Genomic DNA, 17,215 nt, shown 5'->3' on the forward strand with positions numbered 1-17,215 from the left:
CCCGCCCTGGGCTGTGGCCCCGCCCGCCCTGGGCTGTGGCCCCGCCCTTAAAGCGCAGACCCCGCCTCCTCCGCGCGGGCCGGCACTCCAGCAGCGCGGCGCCTCCAGGACAAGCCCTCGCCCGGGCCGGAGATTCCCGAACTCCCCCGATCTCTTCCCGGCCTCCCTCGGACGCCCGGAGCGGAGGAGGCGGAGATTGCCGAGGGGCGCTGGCCCCTCCCCCGCCGCCCCCGCCCCGCCACAGCCTCCCGCGCGGGCTGGAGTCCCAGATCCCGGTCCCTCCCTCCTCCTTTCTCTCCGCCCGCCTTCCCGGTGCTGCCACAGTGGCGGGTCGGAGGCTCCCGGCCAGTCAGCTCGTTCCGGCCCCGAGCCCCTCCTCCCCCCCAAACAAACAGCCCTCCCCACGCCTCGGGAGCCCGGACCGCCCCCTTCCTCCCTCGGCCCGGCGTGTGGCGAGGGACAGTGTGAAGGAGCGAGCGCGGGCCGGCGGGCGAGCTCCGTGAGTGCGAGAGGCGGGGCGCGCGGCGGGCCGGGCCGGGGTCGCGTGTGCGCGTGGGGGCGCGAGCGAGTGCCCGTCGCGACCCGCCGGCCGCCGCGAGCGAGCCGCCGGCGAGCGACGAGCGGCCACCGCCAGCCGCCGAGGGGCGCCGGGCCCGCGCGCGCGCACGCACGCACGCACGCGGGGGCGGGGGCAGGCGCGCGCCCGCCTGTCGCGACAGTCGGGGCCGAGGCCCAGGGGGAGGTGGCCTGTCGCGGGTCGCCCGGCTCCCGGAGGCGAGGGGGGCGCGGGCGGATGGCGGAAGGCGCCCAGCCGCAGCAGCCGCCTCAGCTCGGGCCCGGCGCCGCTGCCCGGGGGATGAAGCGGGAGTCGGAGCTGGAGCTGCCGGTGCCCGGAGGGGGAGGAGACGGAGCCGAGCCCGGCCTGAGCAAGCGGCCGCGCACCGAGGAGGCGGTGGCCGACGGCGGCGGCGGGATGCAGGTGACCGCGCGGGACGGCGCCCCGTTACGGCGGGGGTGCGGCGCGGGGGCCGCGAGGGCGGCGGGGGCCGGGAGGAGGAGGGCCTCTGGGGGTCCTGGCTTGGAGGTGGGAGGGGGCCGGTCGGGGCCTGGTTGGGAAGGTGGGGCGGGCTTCCCCGGCTTGGAGGCGAAGGGTGCAGGAGGAGCCCGGTGTGCCCAAGAGGGTCCCGATTCCTGAGGGGGTGGGGGTCCCGACGCGTGAATAGGTTTTGGGGGGAATCGAACATGTCTGAGGTGGATTCCATTTCTTCAGACCCTTCCTTAGTTCCTTGGGGTGGAGTGGAAGCCGGCAGATCCTGGGTCTCTTGCCCAGAGAGCTGCTGCACTGAGTCGAGGACTGGGGGGGGTGGGGGGGGGCAGTGGTGGGAAACATCCCAAGAAGGAGTACCTTTCTGGCAGCTCTAGACACACGCGGGGATGGGGAAGGGGAGCGGCATTATAAAGGAGGGGAGTGAAAAGCGAGAAAACTCCTCGAGAGCCCAAAGGGGATGTGGCTTAGCTTGTGGGTTCAATCAGTTACACAAGGAGTGTGGGAAGTACCAGGAGTTCGGTAGTGGTGTGGGGACACCGTGGTGCTCGGTCTCATTAACTTTGTGGAGCATGCTAATGAGTCTGGAGAGAGACCCAGGACATGCCCCTCCTTACTTTGCCAGTTGCTTCTTACACGGCCGAGGATATCGACCCGCTCTTTAATGTCCTGGGGTGTAAAAGACCATTTGTAGGGCTGTTGGGAGACTGGATTCTGAGTTGTGGACTCAAGGATAAGCTGGTTGATTTGGGTAGGGAAGGGGAAAGGTAGTGATGATGTCAGTTGGCTTTGTAGTTTGAAGAAGAGCTGAAACCTTCGGACCTTTTAGGATTTGGTCTCTGTTCAGAAAATAGTTGCTGTGAAATGGTGGAGCTCACATATCAGCAATTGTTAAGAGACTTGCCTAATTCTCTTAGAATCATAGAATGTTAGAGATAGAAGGGACCAGAGACATCGTCTTTTCCAGGGGTTCTTCATCTGGATAGACCTGGAAGATTTTTTTTTTTAAATATTTTATTTATTTATTTGACAGAGTGAGACACAGCGAGAGAGGGAACACAAGCAGGGGGAGTGGGAGAGGGAGAAGCAGGCTTCCTGCTGAGCAGGGAGCCTGACGCTGGGCTTGATCCCAGGACTCTGGGATCATGACCTGAGCCGAAGGCAGACGCTTAACAACTGAGCCACCCAGGGGCCCCTAGACCTGGAAGATTCTTATGTTGAATAGTTTACATGCACTTTTTGCTGGTGGGGGGGAAGTCAGTAGTTTTTGTCTTTGTGGGTTTTTCTTTTTGTTTTGTTTTGTTTTGTTTTTTGGAGGGGATTCAAGTCTCAAAATGTTTTAACCACCACCTTTTAGAGATGGGGGCTCAAAAGTCCAGAGAAGACAGTGACTTGCCTAAGGCCACCCAGTTAGCTGGTAGCAAAACTAGAACTAGAAGCCTAGTCTTCTAATTCCTATTCCTGTGCTCTCTCCATTACACCACTCTTGGAAATCCCTGCAGTGCTAAAAGACTTCCTGTGCTCTGCTCCCAGCTTTTCAAGGCTCTGCCTGACTTCCTGTGTTAGAGACCGAGCTGTATTTAAGTGTGGCATATTTGCTGTGTGCTTATGGGTCTCCTTCGCAGAGGCCGCTCAGTTACTTGTGTTGATTTGGGTAAAGTGACCCTCTTGCTGTTTATTTTTGAATTCTTTTGTTTTGTTTGCCTGCTTTTGTTCTCCATCAGGACTCTTGTCAGGCAGAGGGATTGTGAGGAGTAAAAGCTCAGGGCCATGGAAAAAATATTGAGGAACATGGGGAGACTTGAGGTGATGTGGGTTAACATTGGCTGATCAGAAGAGGTAACTGGATGTGGGTGCTGGTGAGCACTATCTGCTTGGTGTGTGTGTGTGTAAATCTGTATATGTTTTTGTATTCATTCATTGTTTCTGTCAATCACGGTTAACAGACACCCCCCCTCCCTCTCCTCTCCTTTCCTCCCGGGGCCCATTATTTGCTGGTTGCCTTCAAAATGGCTAAGGATAGTAGTATTTGGAAATAGAGCAGTGTATAGGGACTTTGGAGTATGCAGAGGAAGGGGTGGATGAGGCCCCTTGGGTACAAATGGGCAACTTAGAACTATCCCACAGAGAATCTTTTTCTCACTCTGTGTATTTGTGGATCTTTATTTATTTTTCAGGTTATGCATTCTCATTGCTGTAGTTCTGACACACCATGTCACACAGGTATTCAAATCATCATTGATCTAGCCCTGTGCCTTCAACTAGCTGTATGCTACTGGGAAAATCCCTTCTTTTGGGGGCCTCTGTTTTCTTAGTTGTAAAATAAAGGGTTTGTACAGGATGATTTCTAAATCATCTTCTAAAAAATATATCGAGTTCCCTGACCTTAAGGTGCTTGGTGTTTCCAGTCTGGGTGGAGAGACAAAAATGGGTGAAAAATTTAAAAAAGAGCACGCACGTGTGTATGTGTGGTTTTGTGAGTGTGTGTAAGTTCCAGAGGAACAGCAGCGGAGATACCATGGGGTGGATGCATGTCACAAGTCATTGCATAATTTAGAGCCAAAGTATGCTGAGGATTTGTGCCAGTGGGTCCAGAAGAAGGAGATGGTCATTCCTGCTGAAATGGTCAAGGAAGGCTTAATGGGAAGGTTGAAATTTGAGTTAAAATCTGAGTAAAGGAGAAGTAATATTCCTGAAAAGATGAAATTTAACGCTGGGTGACTCACACTTCTAGTACTTTGCTATATGATTCTGATAATAATGGTAGGATATTTAATATTCATTTAACTAATGTTTATTGAGCAGCTGCTATGTGCCAGCCTCTGTTTTAGAGCCTAGGAGACATGGCAATAAACAAAGACTCTGCTCTCATGTAACTAATAATCTCATGGAAAGAGACAGTAAAGAAATCAACAACTGCTATTAGGGGGTGGTAAGTGCCAAGGAGAAAAATAAAGCAGGGAGAGGGATGGAGAGTGAAGATGGTTAGGAAAGGCCTTTCTGATGGGTTACCTTAGAATGAAGTGAAGGAGGGAATAGACCATTCAGATATCTGAGGGAAAGGGGTTCAGGTGGAGGAACTGTGGGTGCAGGGGCATTGAGAAAGAAGTGCACTTGATGTGTTTGAGAACAAGAGGCCAATGGGGCTGGAGCAGAAGGAGCAGGGGAGAGGCAGTCTTAGGAGATGATCATGGCTGTGTAGAAATGCCTATAGGCCCTATACAAATAGGCACTTAAAAAATCTCGAGTAGCCAACCTTTTTGGTATAAGCATTGGTCTTAAAGCACATGTTTTTTGTTTTTTTTTCTTATAGCTTAACACAAATGGAGTTTTTCTGAGGTCATAGCTCCTAGGAAGCCTTCGCTGACAACTTCGTTCACACCAGTCAGACTCTCCTCTGGCCTCCTCTTATATTGATGCTTAATTATGCATCAACTTGTGTTGTTCCTTGTTTTATTCTTGTTTCCCTAGTGAGACTGTAAGCTTCTAGAAGATGAACTATATTTTCTTTGTTTTATCCTTTGTAATACCTAACAGTTTTAGGTACATAGTAAATGCTCAATCCCTGTGAAGTTGAAATTTACTTTTCACAAATGATTAAGGGATGGAAAAAATCATGAAATTCAGGGGTGAGAGTTTGTTTATGAAATTCTTCAATCTTCTGTGTGTCAAAGGATTAACTTTTTTTACAGAAAGAAGTCCTTTACTGGGGTTAATTTCCCAAGGCTGCTTACTAAATGGAACTACAACTCGAAGCTGTAGATTCCAAAGCTGAACCCTGTTGAGTTACAGCCAGGAAGCTTTTGGAGTAAATCATTACTTCCCAAAGCAGGGCAGAGAGGACATGAGAGAGTCTGTGGTGCTTATGTTATAATCCTTTGGCTAAGAAGGAACCATGGGGGAGAGAGAGGAAGGATCGTGCCTTTCAAGGCCTTATGTGGACAGAAGAGGGGTTAGCACAGCCCTGAAAACAGTATAGAAATAGAGAACCCTGAGCGGGGGAGGAGGGAAGAGACAAATTCAACCTGAAAATTGAAATATGGTTTGAGAAATGTAGTTAGTTGTTAAAGAGGGTGCTGGGAATACTGTACTCTAACCTCGTGAAAAGTTAAATGAGTTACATCTATAGGTATGGGGGGTTCATTTCACTGTAGGCAAGTCTGATCTGTGTGAAACTTGGGCTTTTATTTATAAAAGATACTGGGAAGTGAATTCTTTTGGTCAGCTCTTCTAGTGAATATAAACAATTTGATGATCAAAAATTCAGTTTTTGTGTGATTTTCTAGGAACTTAGCTGCTGTATAAATAAGGGAAAGTGCACCTTAATTATTACTTCTAGCTTTCAGCAAAATTCTTTATGGCAGTGAAATGTTGGTATGTGATTATTATATGGCCAGCTAACTGCTTCTGACCATCGAGTCATAAATCCAGTTTAGTTAAGTGGGTTCAGCAGTTGTTATTCTGGTAGTAGGAAAGCTTTCTTTCTGGTCTTAGGGCACAGGTTCCAGGTAGCCTGTGATTTCTATGTGTATGCTTCATTTCTTGTAATAGTTTATCTTCCCATTTGCTTGTTTCTTTCCTACTAGGTGGATGTCTCTGTGGATTCTCGCTTGGGTGTTTGGTGCTGATGCTGAACATGGTGCTACCATTTGAGTAGAACTATAAAAATAATGTGCTTTCCTTCCAAGTAATTTCATGAACGATGTCTCACAAAAATTATTGAATTTTTCATTTCTACTTGTCTTAGTCTCCTCGAGCACCATAACAAAATACCAAAGACTGGGTGGCTTAAACAACAGAAATTTATTTCTCACAATTCTGGAGGCTCGAAGTCCCAAGATCAAGGTGCTGGCAGATTTGGTGTCTGCTGAGGGGTTCTCTTCCTGGCTTCTCACATGGCCTTTTCTGGGTGTATGTTCCTGGACGGAGAGAGATCTCTCTCTTCCTCTTCTTAGAAGGGTACTAATCCCATCATGGGGGTCCCACCCTTATGACCTACACTAAACCTCATCACCTCCCAAAGGCCCCCCTTCCAAATACCATCACCCTGTGGGCTAGGGCTTCAACATATTAATTTTGTGGGGACACAGACATTCAGCCTATAATACTACCAGAGCTTTAAATATTGTAGATGGAGAAACTGAGGCACAGTCACCTTAAAAATTACTGATTTTTTTTCAAGCCTCACAAGGAAAGCCTGTGAATGTAACACTTGGAATGTCTTTGAGAAGAAGGACAGACAGATCTGAATTCGAAGTAGGACTATTCTTTAGGGTGACTCATGAGACTAGCCTGAGTTGAATTTGTCTTCCAACTCCCTCTCCCATTTTCTAGCCACCTTGTCATGTTTTTCTCTCTCACACTGACATGTGAACACAACAGAAACTAACTAGAGATTTAACTTTCATTTTGGTATAAAACAGACTGGTGCAGACAGGCCTCAAGATTACAGGATTGGGGAGAAAGACACTCGCTCCACTACTTTGTGTAAACAAGAATGTTACCAGTGCAGCTCCAGTTTGGCATCTCTCAGGTCGTCAGTTTGATGCCAGGCTTTCATAATTTGTAGAAACAGTAAAGACAGTCATTTTAGTGAATGGCTTTGCTTGAATTTTTGTTGATATGCATTTGTAGAGCATAGTAAACGCCTTTATTCTGGTGCCTATGTGCTCTCCCTCCCAAAGACCGAAGGGAAGAGTGTCAGGGACGATGGGAAGGAAATGGCAGTAATTGGATGAGTGGACAGATGGAGCAAGGGATGGCGAGTGCACTTGGTGTTTTAGGTGGCCCCTAGGAGTATTGGATTTCTTATTCTTCTCCCCTACAGCCCCGATACAAGCAGGCAGCTTACATGGCTAAGGTTTCATTATCTAATCCATCACAGATCAGCTTGAATAAACCCATTGGCTGGCACTGATCTAGTTAGGAGGGTAGTGCAAAGCTGCTTGAGCCAGGATTGGGGCAAATCGGATCAGAACTGCCATGTGAATCTTGGACATATTTCTGTAATTTGGGTGGGTAAAGTTGTTTGGGAAATCACTTGAGAGAGAGAGAGAATGAGCAGTCAGCCATGAGTTTTTTCAGATGTTGTCGTAGGGTCTCTGAGGGGAAAGTGTATGGAAGATTTGATACATTTCTCTGAAGTATAGCCAGGTTGCTTTGATTATTTGAGTCTGAATATTTTTGGGTCACCAATGCTCAGTTGTTATCTTTTTAGTAGCATTTGGAGATCCCAGTTGTGATCACTTAATTATGACTGTTCTGAGTGAACCCTTGATCTGAGACTGTACGTTATGGGTCCCCTCTTAGTTTTTAAAGGGGAGATATTGTTGTTGTTACTATTATTGCGGTCAACCTTAATGTATATAATTATGTTTAATATCCGTGTATACTTGAAGAATGGGGTAGTGAAAGAAACACTGTTTAGATTTTCTCATTTTGGGTTTGACTCCTGGCTCTTCCACTTAGCCGATTAATAACCTTTGGTAGAATGTCTAACATCTGAGCTCCTGATTACACATCTGTGAACTGGGAGAATTAATACATACTCTTATGAGCTGCCCTAATGAGTAACTGAGATGATTTAAAGTGTCTATCATGGAGCCCAGGAGTAACTGTGTATTCCTTGCCTCCCTTATAACCTGCTGTACAGCACTCCGTGAGTTCCTGCTTACTGCTTGATCAGCATGGAGTGGTTAATGCGTTTCTGATTGATTAAGTGTCAGAGTTAGGGACTACTAGAGATGAGCAGTGTGTTGAACTGAATTTGCTCGGCATCTGGGTGGAGGAGGTGAATGGGCTTTCTAGTTAGAGGAGGAGGAGGAAGAGGAGAGGTTTACTTCTTTGCTAAGCACTAAAAGAGCTAGTGAGTTATCACAATGCCTGCATTGAGCATGTGGACTTTTCGTGGAAGCTGTGGGATCTCCACTGGGAGTGGGTGTGACAGATGCACTGGCCGTTCGGGTGGTACCCAGGATGCAGGAGTGGTGAAAATGTCGGTTGTGTTTCAAATGTTACAAGGTTTGCTAGTTAAATATATTACATCAAATAGATGGCAATTTTGCTCTCATTCTGGTTTGTGGAAATTGAGCTGGGATGCCTTTGTCTCTTGTGGTCCCTCTCCAGTCTTCAAACCTCCCTGCAGACTACGAAGAGTCACCTACCTAAAAGAGTTTAATTTTTAAAAACACTTGATAGTTTGTCTTTGACTTCCAGATAAAGTCCATTCTCTCGCTTGGCCTCCTTCTGGCCTGACTTCAGCCTGTCTTTGTAGCCTCATCGAATTTTCTGCAGTCCACCTCTTAGTCCGTGGTGCGGAGCTTCTAGTTTCCTGAGCATGCTGTGCCACGCGGGCTCATTCATACCTTTGTGCTTTTGTTTCTGTTTTTCTACCCGAAATTCCTGCCTCAGCATCTCTCTCTCTCTCACACCTGTAAGGCTCAATCTTTAAGAATCATTTGGGGTACTGACTCCTCCTGGATGCCTTTTGTGTCTGCTCCCGTCCCTCCCACATCCTGCCGGTTTCTAAAACACGGTGTCCATAGCTCTGTTTTAGCACATTTTGCTTTACCATTTGTTCAGATGTCTGCCCCTCCATGCCTACCCAGACTGTGAGATCGAGGGATCCTTTGGGATCCCTAGGATTTAGCACTGTGCCTGCGCCCCAGTAGTCAAGAAACTGTGATTCTTGTTGAATTGAACTTTGTCTTTCTGTTCCTCAGTAGGGCCTGCAGATGGCTTTAATTGTTTCTCCAGATTTTCCCTGGGGGGTCTGGCTCTTGGTCTGCTTTCCAGCTCATGTGAAGACTGGGTGTTGTGGGATTTGTGAATGGTACCTGATCTTTCCATTGATATCAGGGTTAAAGGTGAGAAAAGGGTCTTTAAAAACAGAAGCGGGGGTGGAATTTAACTGCTGAATGTGTTGGGTGGGCATGGCAACCTAATGTTTAGTTTCCTGTGCTCAGATATTAATTGAGTGCACGTGTGTATGTGTAAAAAGCGCCTTTGTGATGGTGTGGTTAAGGAAAAGAGAGGAACCACACAAGTAAGGGGCAATTAGAGCTAACCTGTTCCAGTTCATTGGAGCAGTCTGTTGATCTGTCTTTTACAGTGCTGCTGAGAGATTCTGGAGTGTTTGAGTTTGGAGATATTACCACCATTTGGGACTAAGCTCATTTGATCAACTGTGGACCTTAACCTTTCCCTTCTCAACCAATGAATTTCATAAGCTATTATAGCTTCTTTTGTGGGTACAGGAAAAATACCAACTGAGACACCTCACAAAATGCATGTTGTTTTCCAGATCACTCATTGGATGTGCTTGAAAATGAGGAAACTTGATAGAGTTCTTTTACACCGCAACCTTGGAAATAGATTCATAGATGTATTTTACAGAAATTCTCTCCCCTGTCCCTTGTTCTCCCGCCTCCTTCCCGCTCAGCTTCTGATTTGTGCTGCTATATAATCCTCGCCTGTTCTCTAACCTCAAGATTTCCCTGACTACTTAGTTGGGGCCCCTTTACAGGCAACCAGGTATACTTTGTAATGCCTCTGGCTTTTCGGATTCTGAATGAATAAAGCAGGTTCTAAGAAGGGAATGAGCGCGAGAGCAGCCAGTAATACCACTTCTGACGTATCCTGCATGTACGTGGCATCTAGAAATTTCAGCTGAGGATATGGGACACATGATAAATACTGCTTATGAAGTAGATGACAATTTTGAATTTTAAATGATAATGGTTGAGTAACTGCTTAGAAACACATTTTCCCAAGGGTGGAAACAGCCTTTGAAGTTTAGACTTCCCGTAATACTTGGGTGTGTTCAACCATAATACTTGGGTTTTTAGGGACCTAAGTCCTCAGATAATACCTTGGTATGTGGGATTTTTTCCCATGTGAAGGCTGGTTCCTTGGTTTCTCCTTTGCTGAGGAAAAGAGATTTTGCACCAAGTATTGGATATTTTATTCCAGGCACATGTGGTTTTTGAGGAAGCATACTGTTTATTTTTCTTTTTGGCTGAATCGATTTTGTCAGATCCTAATCGTAAATATCACAGCAAGGCATGATTTATCATGAAGGATGGGCAAGGTTGCTGTGGGACTCTCAGCGATGGGGTTTTGCGTGGGCGGGGCCAGAAACTGTCCTAGTGGACCTAGATGCAGTGCAGACCTGGTTGGGGGCACTCTGGGGTTTGAATGTGGGCTCCAGCTACTGCTTGAGTTGGAACACTTTGGGAACAGAGGATCATGGGACGTTCTTCCATTTGCCTTATTTTGAGCAGCTTTTTCCTCTGCACATTGGCAGCTGTTTGGAGGAGGGGCGTTAATTGCTGTCAGCCAGAATGATTTCCCAAAACAGACCTATATGGATTTCATTTAGGGACTTATTTCAGGGGTATGTGGTTTGTCCTGAGTCAGGAGGACTTTGGTTCCATTTTTCTGGAAGTTGGTGGGCTTCCATGAGCCTGCTCTATTTATCTTGGACTGTTAGACAAGTAGAAAAGCAGCTGCCTAGTTAGCCCTTGTTGTGTGGAGCTTAGTTTCGTAGGTCATCCTCTCTGGGGGAGTTTTATACAGTTCCATTTACAGCCTTAAGTTTTCTTTTCCTTTTTTTTTCCTTCTGCAGTTCAGTATGCCACAAAAATTCTGAGGAGGGTGGATCATAATTTTGGGCTAAAAAAATAATTTTGGGTAAAAAGCAGGAATTGTTTAGCTTCCTCTCCCCTCTTTTCTTACTCCCCCCCATCCTGTGCAAAAGAGTCTGCGGATGAGGTCGCTTATCCCCTATTCAGACTGTCTTGTCCCCTAATGCGCTGAATATGTGGCTTTGACAGCTTTCACCTGCTCTTTCTTGGTTTCCAGGGGATGGGGTTGTAGGATTGTGCGATTTCAAAGCAAAACCTGGCAAAATTGGAAGACGTTTTGTGGTGGCTCCCAGCGTCCACAAAGCTTAACTCATTGGTTTGCACCTCATACAAACTTGCAGGAACACTGTCCCTGTCAATAGCTGGCACAATGGGTTGGAGGACTTTGTTGGAACTTCAGGAAGTCCCCACAATGGCTGCCTCTCATGGTGGGAGTTTTGGCAAAGCTTACGGGAGTTGGTAGGGCTTGTTTTGAAAGCACGCGTCTGGTCTCCCTGCTGTGTCTCTGTGAGAGAGGCAGGGGCAGACTTGTTCGAAGAACAGGGAGAGGTGCTACGTGGCTGTCACTGATGCAGGGCCATTTGATACATGTCGGCCCTGCCATCCTGACCTGTGTGGTTTACTGTGTGTTCTGTGTGTTGTGTTCCTACTTGAAGCTATAGTCTGACTCGTGACTTTGAATAAGCTGATTTGGCTAATTTTGATATCATCTCAGACTTTGAAGTGATGCTGGTCATATTTAAAAGGTCCGTGTGGGGGCTTAGAAGTTACTGTTTCTCTTGGCAGCCCCCTCCCCATCCCCAGCTGCTGCTCATATGCATAATAGACACATTTTTTTGGTCTCTCTACTTGGTGTTACAGGTCTCTAGCTGCTTGTTGTGATTCCAAATAGATCTTTTTGCTGCAACATTTTGGCTTTGATCTGGCTATGTTTTACAGTGTTGGAAATCAATTGGTTAATTTTGGCGTTTTGCGTACATATAGCAGAAGTCTTTCAGAAAGGTGCTTATCACGGACCATTAGTGATTTTTGTCAGCTGTGTAAAAATGCTGTGATTAGCAGATACCCATGTATTTGTGTGTATGTGCAGTTTTCCTTTATGTTTACTTTGCATTTCTGTTTCTAGGAGTAGTTTGGAAGTGTTATCCTTTGCTTTTTAATCCTGGGAAGCCTGTTTCAGGAAACCTTGTGTCTGATTTTCTTGGGCTTTTGTGGGAATCATTTACCCTTACTGGATTTGAGCTTCACTATGAATTGTTTTTTTTTTCAGTGTTAGTTTTAGGCAAATAGTAAATACTTGTTTGGTTTAACAGTATCCCAGAGTTTGAAGAAACCTAAACAATTTGTCAACCATACTTCAGTTAAAAAAAAGTATCAATTCCAATACAAGAGAAAAGCCTGACTGGCCCAGCATCCTGTTTTAGGCGAGGAAATTGTGTAATTCAGAGTGTCCCAAACTGTTTTCCATCGATTGCTCTTTGAGAAATGGGAATAGGTGTCATTCTGCTGAGAAAAGAAAAATCAAATAACTTTGGAATAAAGTTAAACAAAATTTGAACTACCACATTTTACTTTTCATAAGCAGATGCAACTCTGAATTTACAAAAATGTATTTAGTGAAGCGTCTGGTTCCCCAAGTGCTCTGTACCCCTTCAGTAAACAACTAACCCCCATTGTTTATTTCTTGTGTTATCCTCTCCTTTTTTTCCACACACACTTGCAAACTCTCTGCATGCCTTTGCACACTGCTATTTTCAATGACTATATCAGAAGTTAATTTTTATTTTTTAAGATTTTTAAAAAAATTATTTTTATTTTTATTTTTTTAAGATTTTTTATTTTTAAGTAATCTCTACACCCAACGTGGGGCTCCTCGAACTCACAACCTTGATATCAACAGTTGCATGCCGTACTGACAGAGACAGCCAGGCATCCCAAGGTTATTATTATTTTTTAATGTAACAAGGTCTACTAATGTTTTCAGGAATGGGTTCTGGGTGTGTGTGTGTGTGTGTGTGTGTGTGTGTGTCTGTCTGTCTGTCTGTCCCTGGCTTAGAAAAGTTTTTCCCACTCCAAGATTATAAAAAATAGAATGGGTTCCAGACAGAGCTGAGTTGGAGCCTTAGCTTTTCCATATCACAGTTGTATGATCTTGGCTAAGTTATTTAACCTTTCTAAGCCTCAGCTTCTTCCCTTGTAAAATATATAGTGTAAGAATTAAAAGAGATGATGTATATAATGTGCTTATTCAGGGCCTGACACATAATAGGTGTTCAATATGTAATAGCGATTTTTTATTATACCTTATTTTCATGTACCCCAATTGTTTTTTTTTTAAAGGTTTATTTTTTTTTAGAGAGAGAGAGAGTGAGCATAGCGGGGAAAGGGGTGGAGGGAGAAGGAGAGAGAGAATCTCAAGCAGACTCCCCACTGAACGTGGAGCTGGACATGGGGCTCAATCCCAGTACCCTGAGATTCTGATCTGAGCCGAAATGAAGAGTCAGATGCTTGACCCACTGAGCCATCCAGGCTCCCCTTGGCTTCTTTAAAGGCAGGAATAGTCTCTTAGTCTTTGTATCCTTGGCTTCTCCATAGTGTCAGAGAGATATTATAGTAAGAACACAGTAAATGTTTGTTGAAAAAAAATAAAGCAGTCATTATAGGATCTATTTGTAAAAATCTCTTTAATAATTTTTGTTGCTTTTTCTGTAATCACCATCTTTGGATTTGAAGCTTGGTGACTAAAATTGCAGATAATGTACAACAATTAAATTTATATTATGTTTTATAGTTTATGAAATGCTTTGATACAGGTTCCTGTATATTCCCTAAAACAACCCCAAAAGATAGGTGATTCTTTTTCCTATTTTTCAGATGGTAAAGATATACTTCTTTAAGCCTCATGACTAGGAAGTGGCAAAACTGGTGCTTCTACCAGATTTTGTGGCTCTTTATTCAGTGCCTTTTCCTTTGGGCCTTGTGTTCCTTAGACCACAGGGTATGATTGAGAAAGAATGAATAGTGAACATGAACTTCATTGTCTTCACGTGACATATATTTAATATTGAAAACATTTTGTCTGTTATCTGACAGTTGATTCATGTAGAAGTCACAGATCCCGTTTCTTCAGTAATTTGGATCTAGCCAGTGGGTTTCGTTTTTTTCGATTTTACTATTTATTTATGACAAATATTCCACATCCATGGTCCTTTCCAGTCAGAAGTTCTTTGAAACGATGCTGTCGGCTTTGGCCAGTTGGAGGATGGAGTCATCTGACTCACCCATCCTGCTAACGGTCCCACAGATAGCCTAGGTTTTAAACTGGCAGTTGAAGCTACTTGTGACCTCGTCAGCCTCGGCCACATTCATCTGGATGGACGTGTGGTCCTTGGTGCCAGTGGTGCGTTTGCTGGCCGAGCATTTCCGAGGCATGGTGCTGACAGGTCCGTGAACTGGCTGGCCTTGGTCTGAATGCCGAAGGCGCGCCTGCTGCTACCACCACAGGCACAGAAAGTATCCAGGGTTTTGAATAGGGATTTTGCTAAAATTTCGTGTGTACTTGTATGTGCCACGCATTGTATTAGAGGCTTCATGTGTTTATCTCACTTTCCTGTAGTTCATATTTGGGGGAGGTTCAATGGGATAATTAGTTGCTGTATGTATGGTAATTTGTTATTGTTGTTGGCTTGTTTTTTGTATCAGAGTTATCCCATCTCTAATTTTATTATTGATCAGATAATCAGCAATAAATAAGTCACTGGATTGATAATGGTGGGTAGTATGAAATGAGAGCCGAAGGCATCTAGAAGTTATCTGACCAGCTCCCTGCTTCAATCAGGTAAGGGAGATGATGTGCTCATTTCAGTTATTTCAGGCTCAGAGAGCGTGTATGATAGCAAGCAGTAAGCTCAAACTTTTGGCTTTAGGTCTAAGTAGAATCTTTCATTTCTTGGTCTTTCTTACTATTCTGGTGTGGTTTCTCTGAGGGTTCCTTACATGGAATGTCCCCCTCCCCCACCCGCCTTGTCGTTTATTTTTTAAGCATATAATATATTCACATGGTGAATGATACAAAATACACAAAAAAGTAAAAAGTCTCTGCCTTCTCCCAACTACCTAGTTTTCTCCTTAGAGGTAACCAGTATGGTTAGTTGTCTGGGTATCCTTCCAGAGGTAGTACCTACATAGTAGTTTCTCTAATCCCTTTTAGAAACTCAGATGGTGGTATTAATATGCATACTATCTGTACTTTGCTTTTCTTTTCTCAATATTTGGAGATCAGAGCAATTTGTAGATTTTGTTTCGTTTTGTTTTGTTAGGTTTCTGGAATTAGGATTACTCTGTCCTGGGCTACTGAGATTACTATGTCTAAATGTCTCTGGTAAGGATGACCCTGATTAGTACAGGACCTCATAAAGTGGGAGTCTGCATTTCATGGAATCACAGGGTTGGAGATCTAATCTTCTTTCTTTTTAATGTTTCAGGTTTTTATTGTCAGAGACCTAAATTCTGCATCTCTATTCTTTCATGTGAATATCCTACAAATATCTGACTGATGATATCTTTAAAGATGTTTGGGCAAAAGATAGGCATCCTCAGCTCTCCACCTGTCCCAGTCTGCTGCTCCTGATCCTGTCTTTTTGTACTAGAAGGGCTCTTTTTGGGTCAGATACCCTATTTGTCATTGAGTTAGTAATGATACTCAGGATCTGCCTTGAGTCATTGCACATAGAATCTAACAGCAGTGTGATTTTATTCAGTATGACATCTTCTATACCAGACATATCCAGAATGTCCAGTTTTATCCTGATTGAATGTCACTGCTATCAGGAGGCTGTTCAGTGAACCAAGTTTGGTGTTGAATTGTGAGAAAGGAAGGTTTAGTTCCTAGTAGGTGTTTGTGTCTCAGCAGCCATAATTGCTGTTGGTTTCATTTAACCCCTGTGTTTGTGGACAGTCCAGGACTGAGGGAATGCTTGTCATCCTTGGGATATGACCACTCTGCCACGGAGACCTGATGGGGAGTAAATAGATATGGTTCAACAAACACAGAACATTTTTCTTTTGTTTACTAGACAGTGGATTCTGATTCAGACATAGCATTAAGGATTGCATGCTTAGGCTTGACTCTAGCTCTATTAACCTTTAGAGATTTCTGCATTTATTTTATTTTTTTAAAGATTTGATTTATTTGAGAGAGAGAGAGAGCATGAGCAGGGGGTATGGGAGAGGGAGAAGCAGACTCCCTGCTGAGCAGGGAGCCTGATGCGGGGCTCTTTCCCAGGACTCTGGGATCATGACCTGAGCCAAAGGCAGACGCTTAACCTAAGACTGAGCCACCCAGGTGACCTTAGAGATTTCTGCATTTATTTATTTATTTTTTTGAAGATTTTATTTATTTATTTGACAGAGAGAGATACAGTGAGAGAGGGAACACAAGCAGGGGGAGTGGGAGAGGGAGAAGCAGGCTTCCCGCGGAGCAGGGAGCCCGATGTGGGGCTCGATCCCAGGACCCTGGAATCATGACCTGAGCCGAAGGCAGACGCTTAACGACTGAGCCACCCAGGCGCCCCTGAGATTTCTGCGTTTAAAGATCTCAAGTAAAACTGTGCTTTTCAGAGTTAGCTTCTGCAGTGGACCTTTGTCTCCACAGGATATTAGAGAGGAGGTAGCATTCCAGCTGTTTGGAGAATGAGGCCAGTGGGGATGTGTCTTGCACTCTAGAAGGATGCTGACCTCCATTATATGGAGATGCTAATCTCACCAAACAGTCCTTATGGTCCCAAGGCTTTGCCGTGAGTGAATGAGGCCTGCTGAGTCTCTGGCCCCACACAGTGAATGGAAGCAGGCGGGGCACCAGATGCTCTGTTGTTTCCTCTATTGCTTCTTCCTTCATACCTGGTGTAAGGTTTCCAGGCATTTGTGCAACCCGATAGCAGAAAGCGCCTGTCTTAGCAGTCGAGAGATGGGTTGGCAGGTGGCTCAAGTTACTCCCATGTTCCTGATAAGAGCCACCGATCTATGTTGGTGGCTGCTGGGGGTAGGGTGGGGGGTGGGAGTTTTACTGTCAGTGCCCTACCCAGCAGGAATGGTGGTGTGGGTCTCTCTGGTGTTTCTGGACTCTCAAGAATATACCCAAGGCAGCCTTAGAGGTTTGGCCAGCATCTCTAGGCAAGTAGCACAATTTGAGAAGCAGATCTTGCCTTAGAGGAGATGGGTCTTAGGAAATGGTGACACGCAGGAACAGAAGGAGGACCAACGTTGAAAATATGAAGTACAAGCCCAAGGAATAGAAATGATATTTTATTATTCAATCTTTTAACTTAAAACCCAGTTAAAGATTTTATTGAGTCTGGTAGTGTCAGGCACAGTGATGACTAAGACTTGAATTTGCAGTGGGGAAGTAGGTGTGTACACAGATAATTTTCATGCCATGTGATAATTGTTCTGATAGAGGTATACAGTCAGTATATGAGTATATGTCAAAGCCTAGTACTTTGGGAACATATACTGTGAGTACAACTCT

At 45.2% G+C, this 17,215-nt stretch overlaps 1 protein-coding gene across 13 annotated transcripts in view; it reads left to right on the plus strand.

Annotated features, from left to right (window-relative positions):
* Nucleotides 1–698: 698 nt before the first annotated feature.
* Nucleotides 699–17,215, plus strand: part of RBFOX2 (RNA binding fox-1 homolog 2) — a 279,550-nt gene continuing 263,033 nt past the window's right edge. For all 13 annotated transcript variants that reach the window (XR_004676054.1, XM_034987601.1, XM_034987600.1 and 10 more), the window contains exon 1: nt 699–979. Coding sequence is in view for 12 of the 13 variants with exons in the window: in XM_034987601.1 (XP_034843492.1) it covers nt 794–979 (186 nt within the window). In the remaining variant the exon portion in view is untranslated. The remainder of the gene's footprint in view (nt 980–17,215) is intronic.

Source organism: Mirounga leonina, unplaced genomic scaffold, assembly GCF_011800145.1.
Source record: "Mirounga leonina isolate KUSES-001 unplaced genomic scaffold, KU_Mleo_1.0 Mir_418, whole genome shotgun sequence".
In the NCBI taxonomy this organism is placed as follows: domain Eukaryota; kingdom Metazoa; phylum Chordata; class Mammalia; order Carnivora; family Phocidae; genus Mirounga; species Mirounga leonina.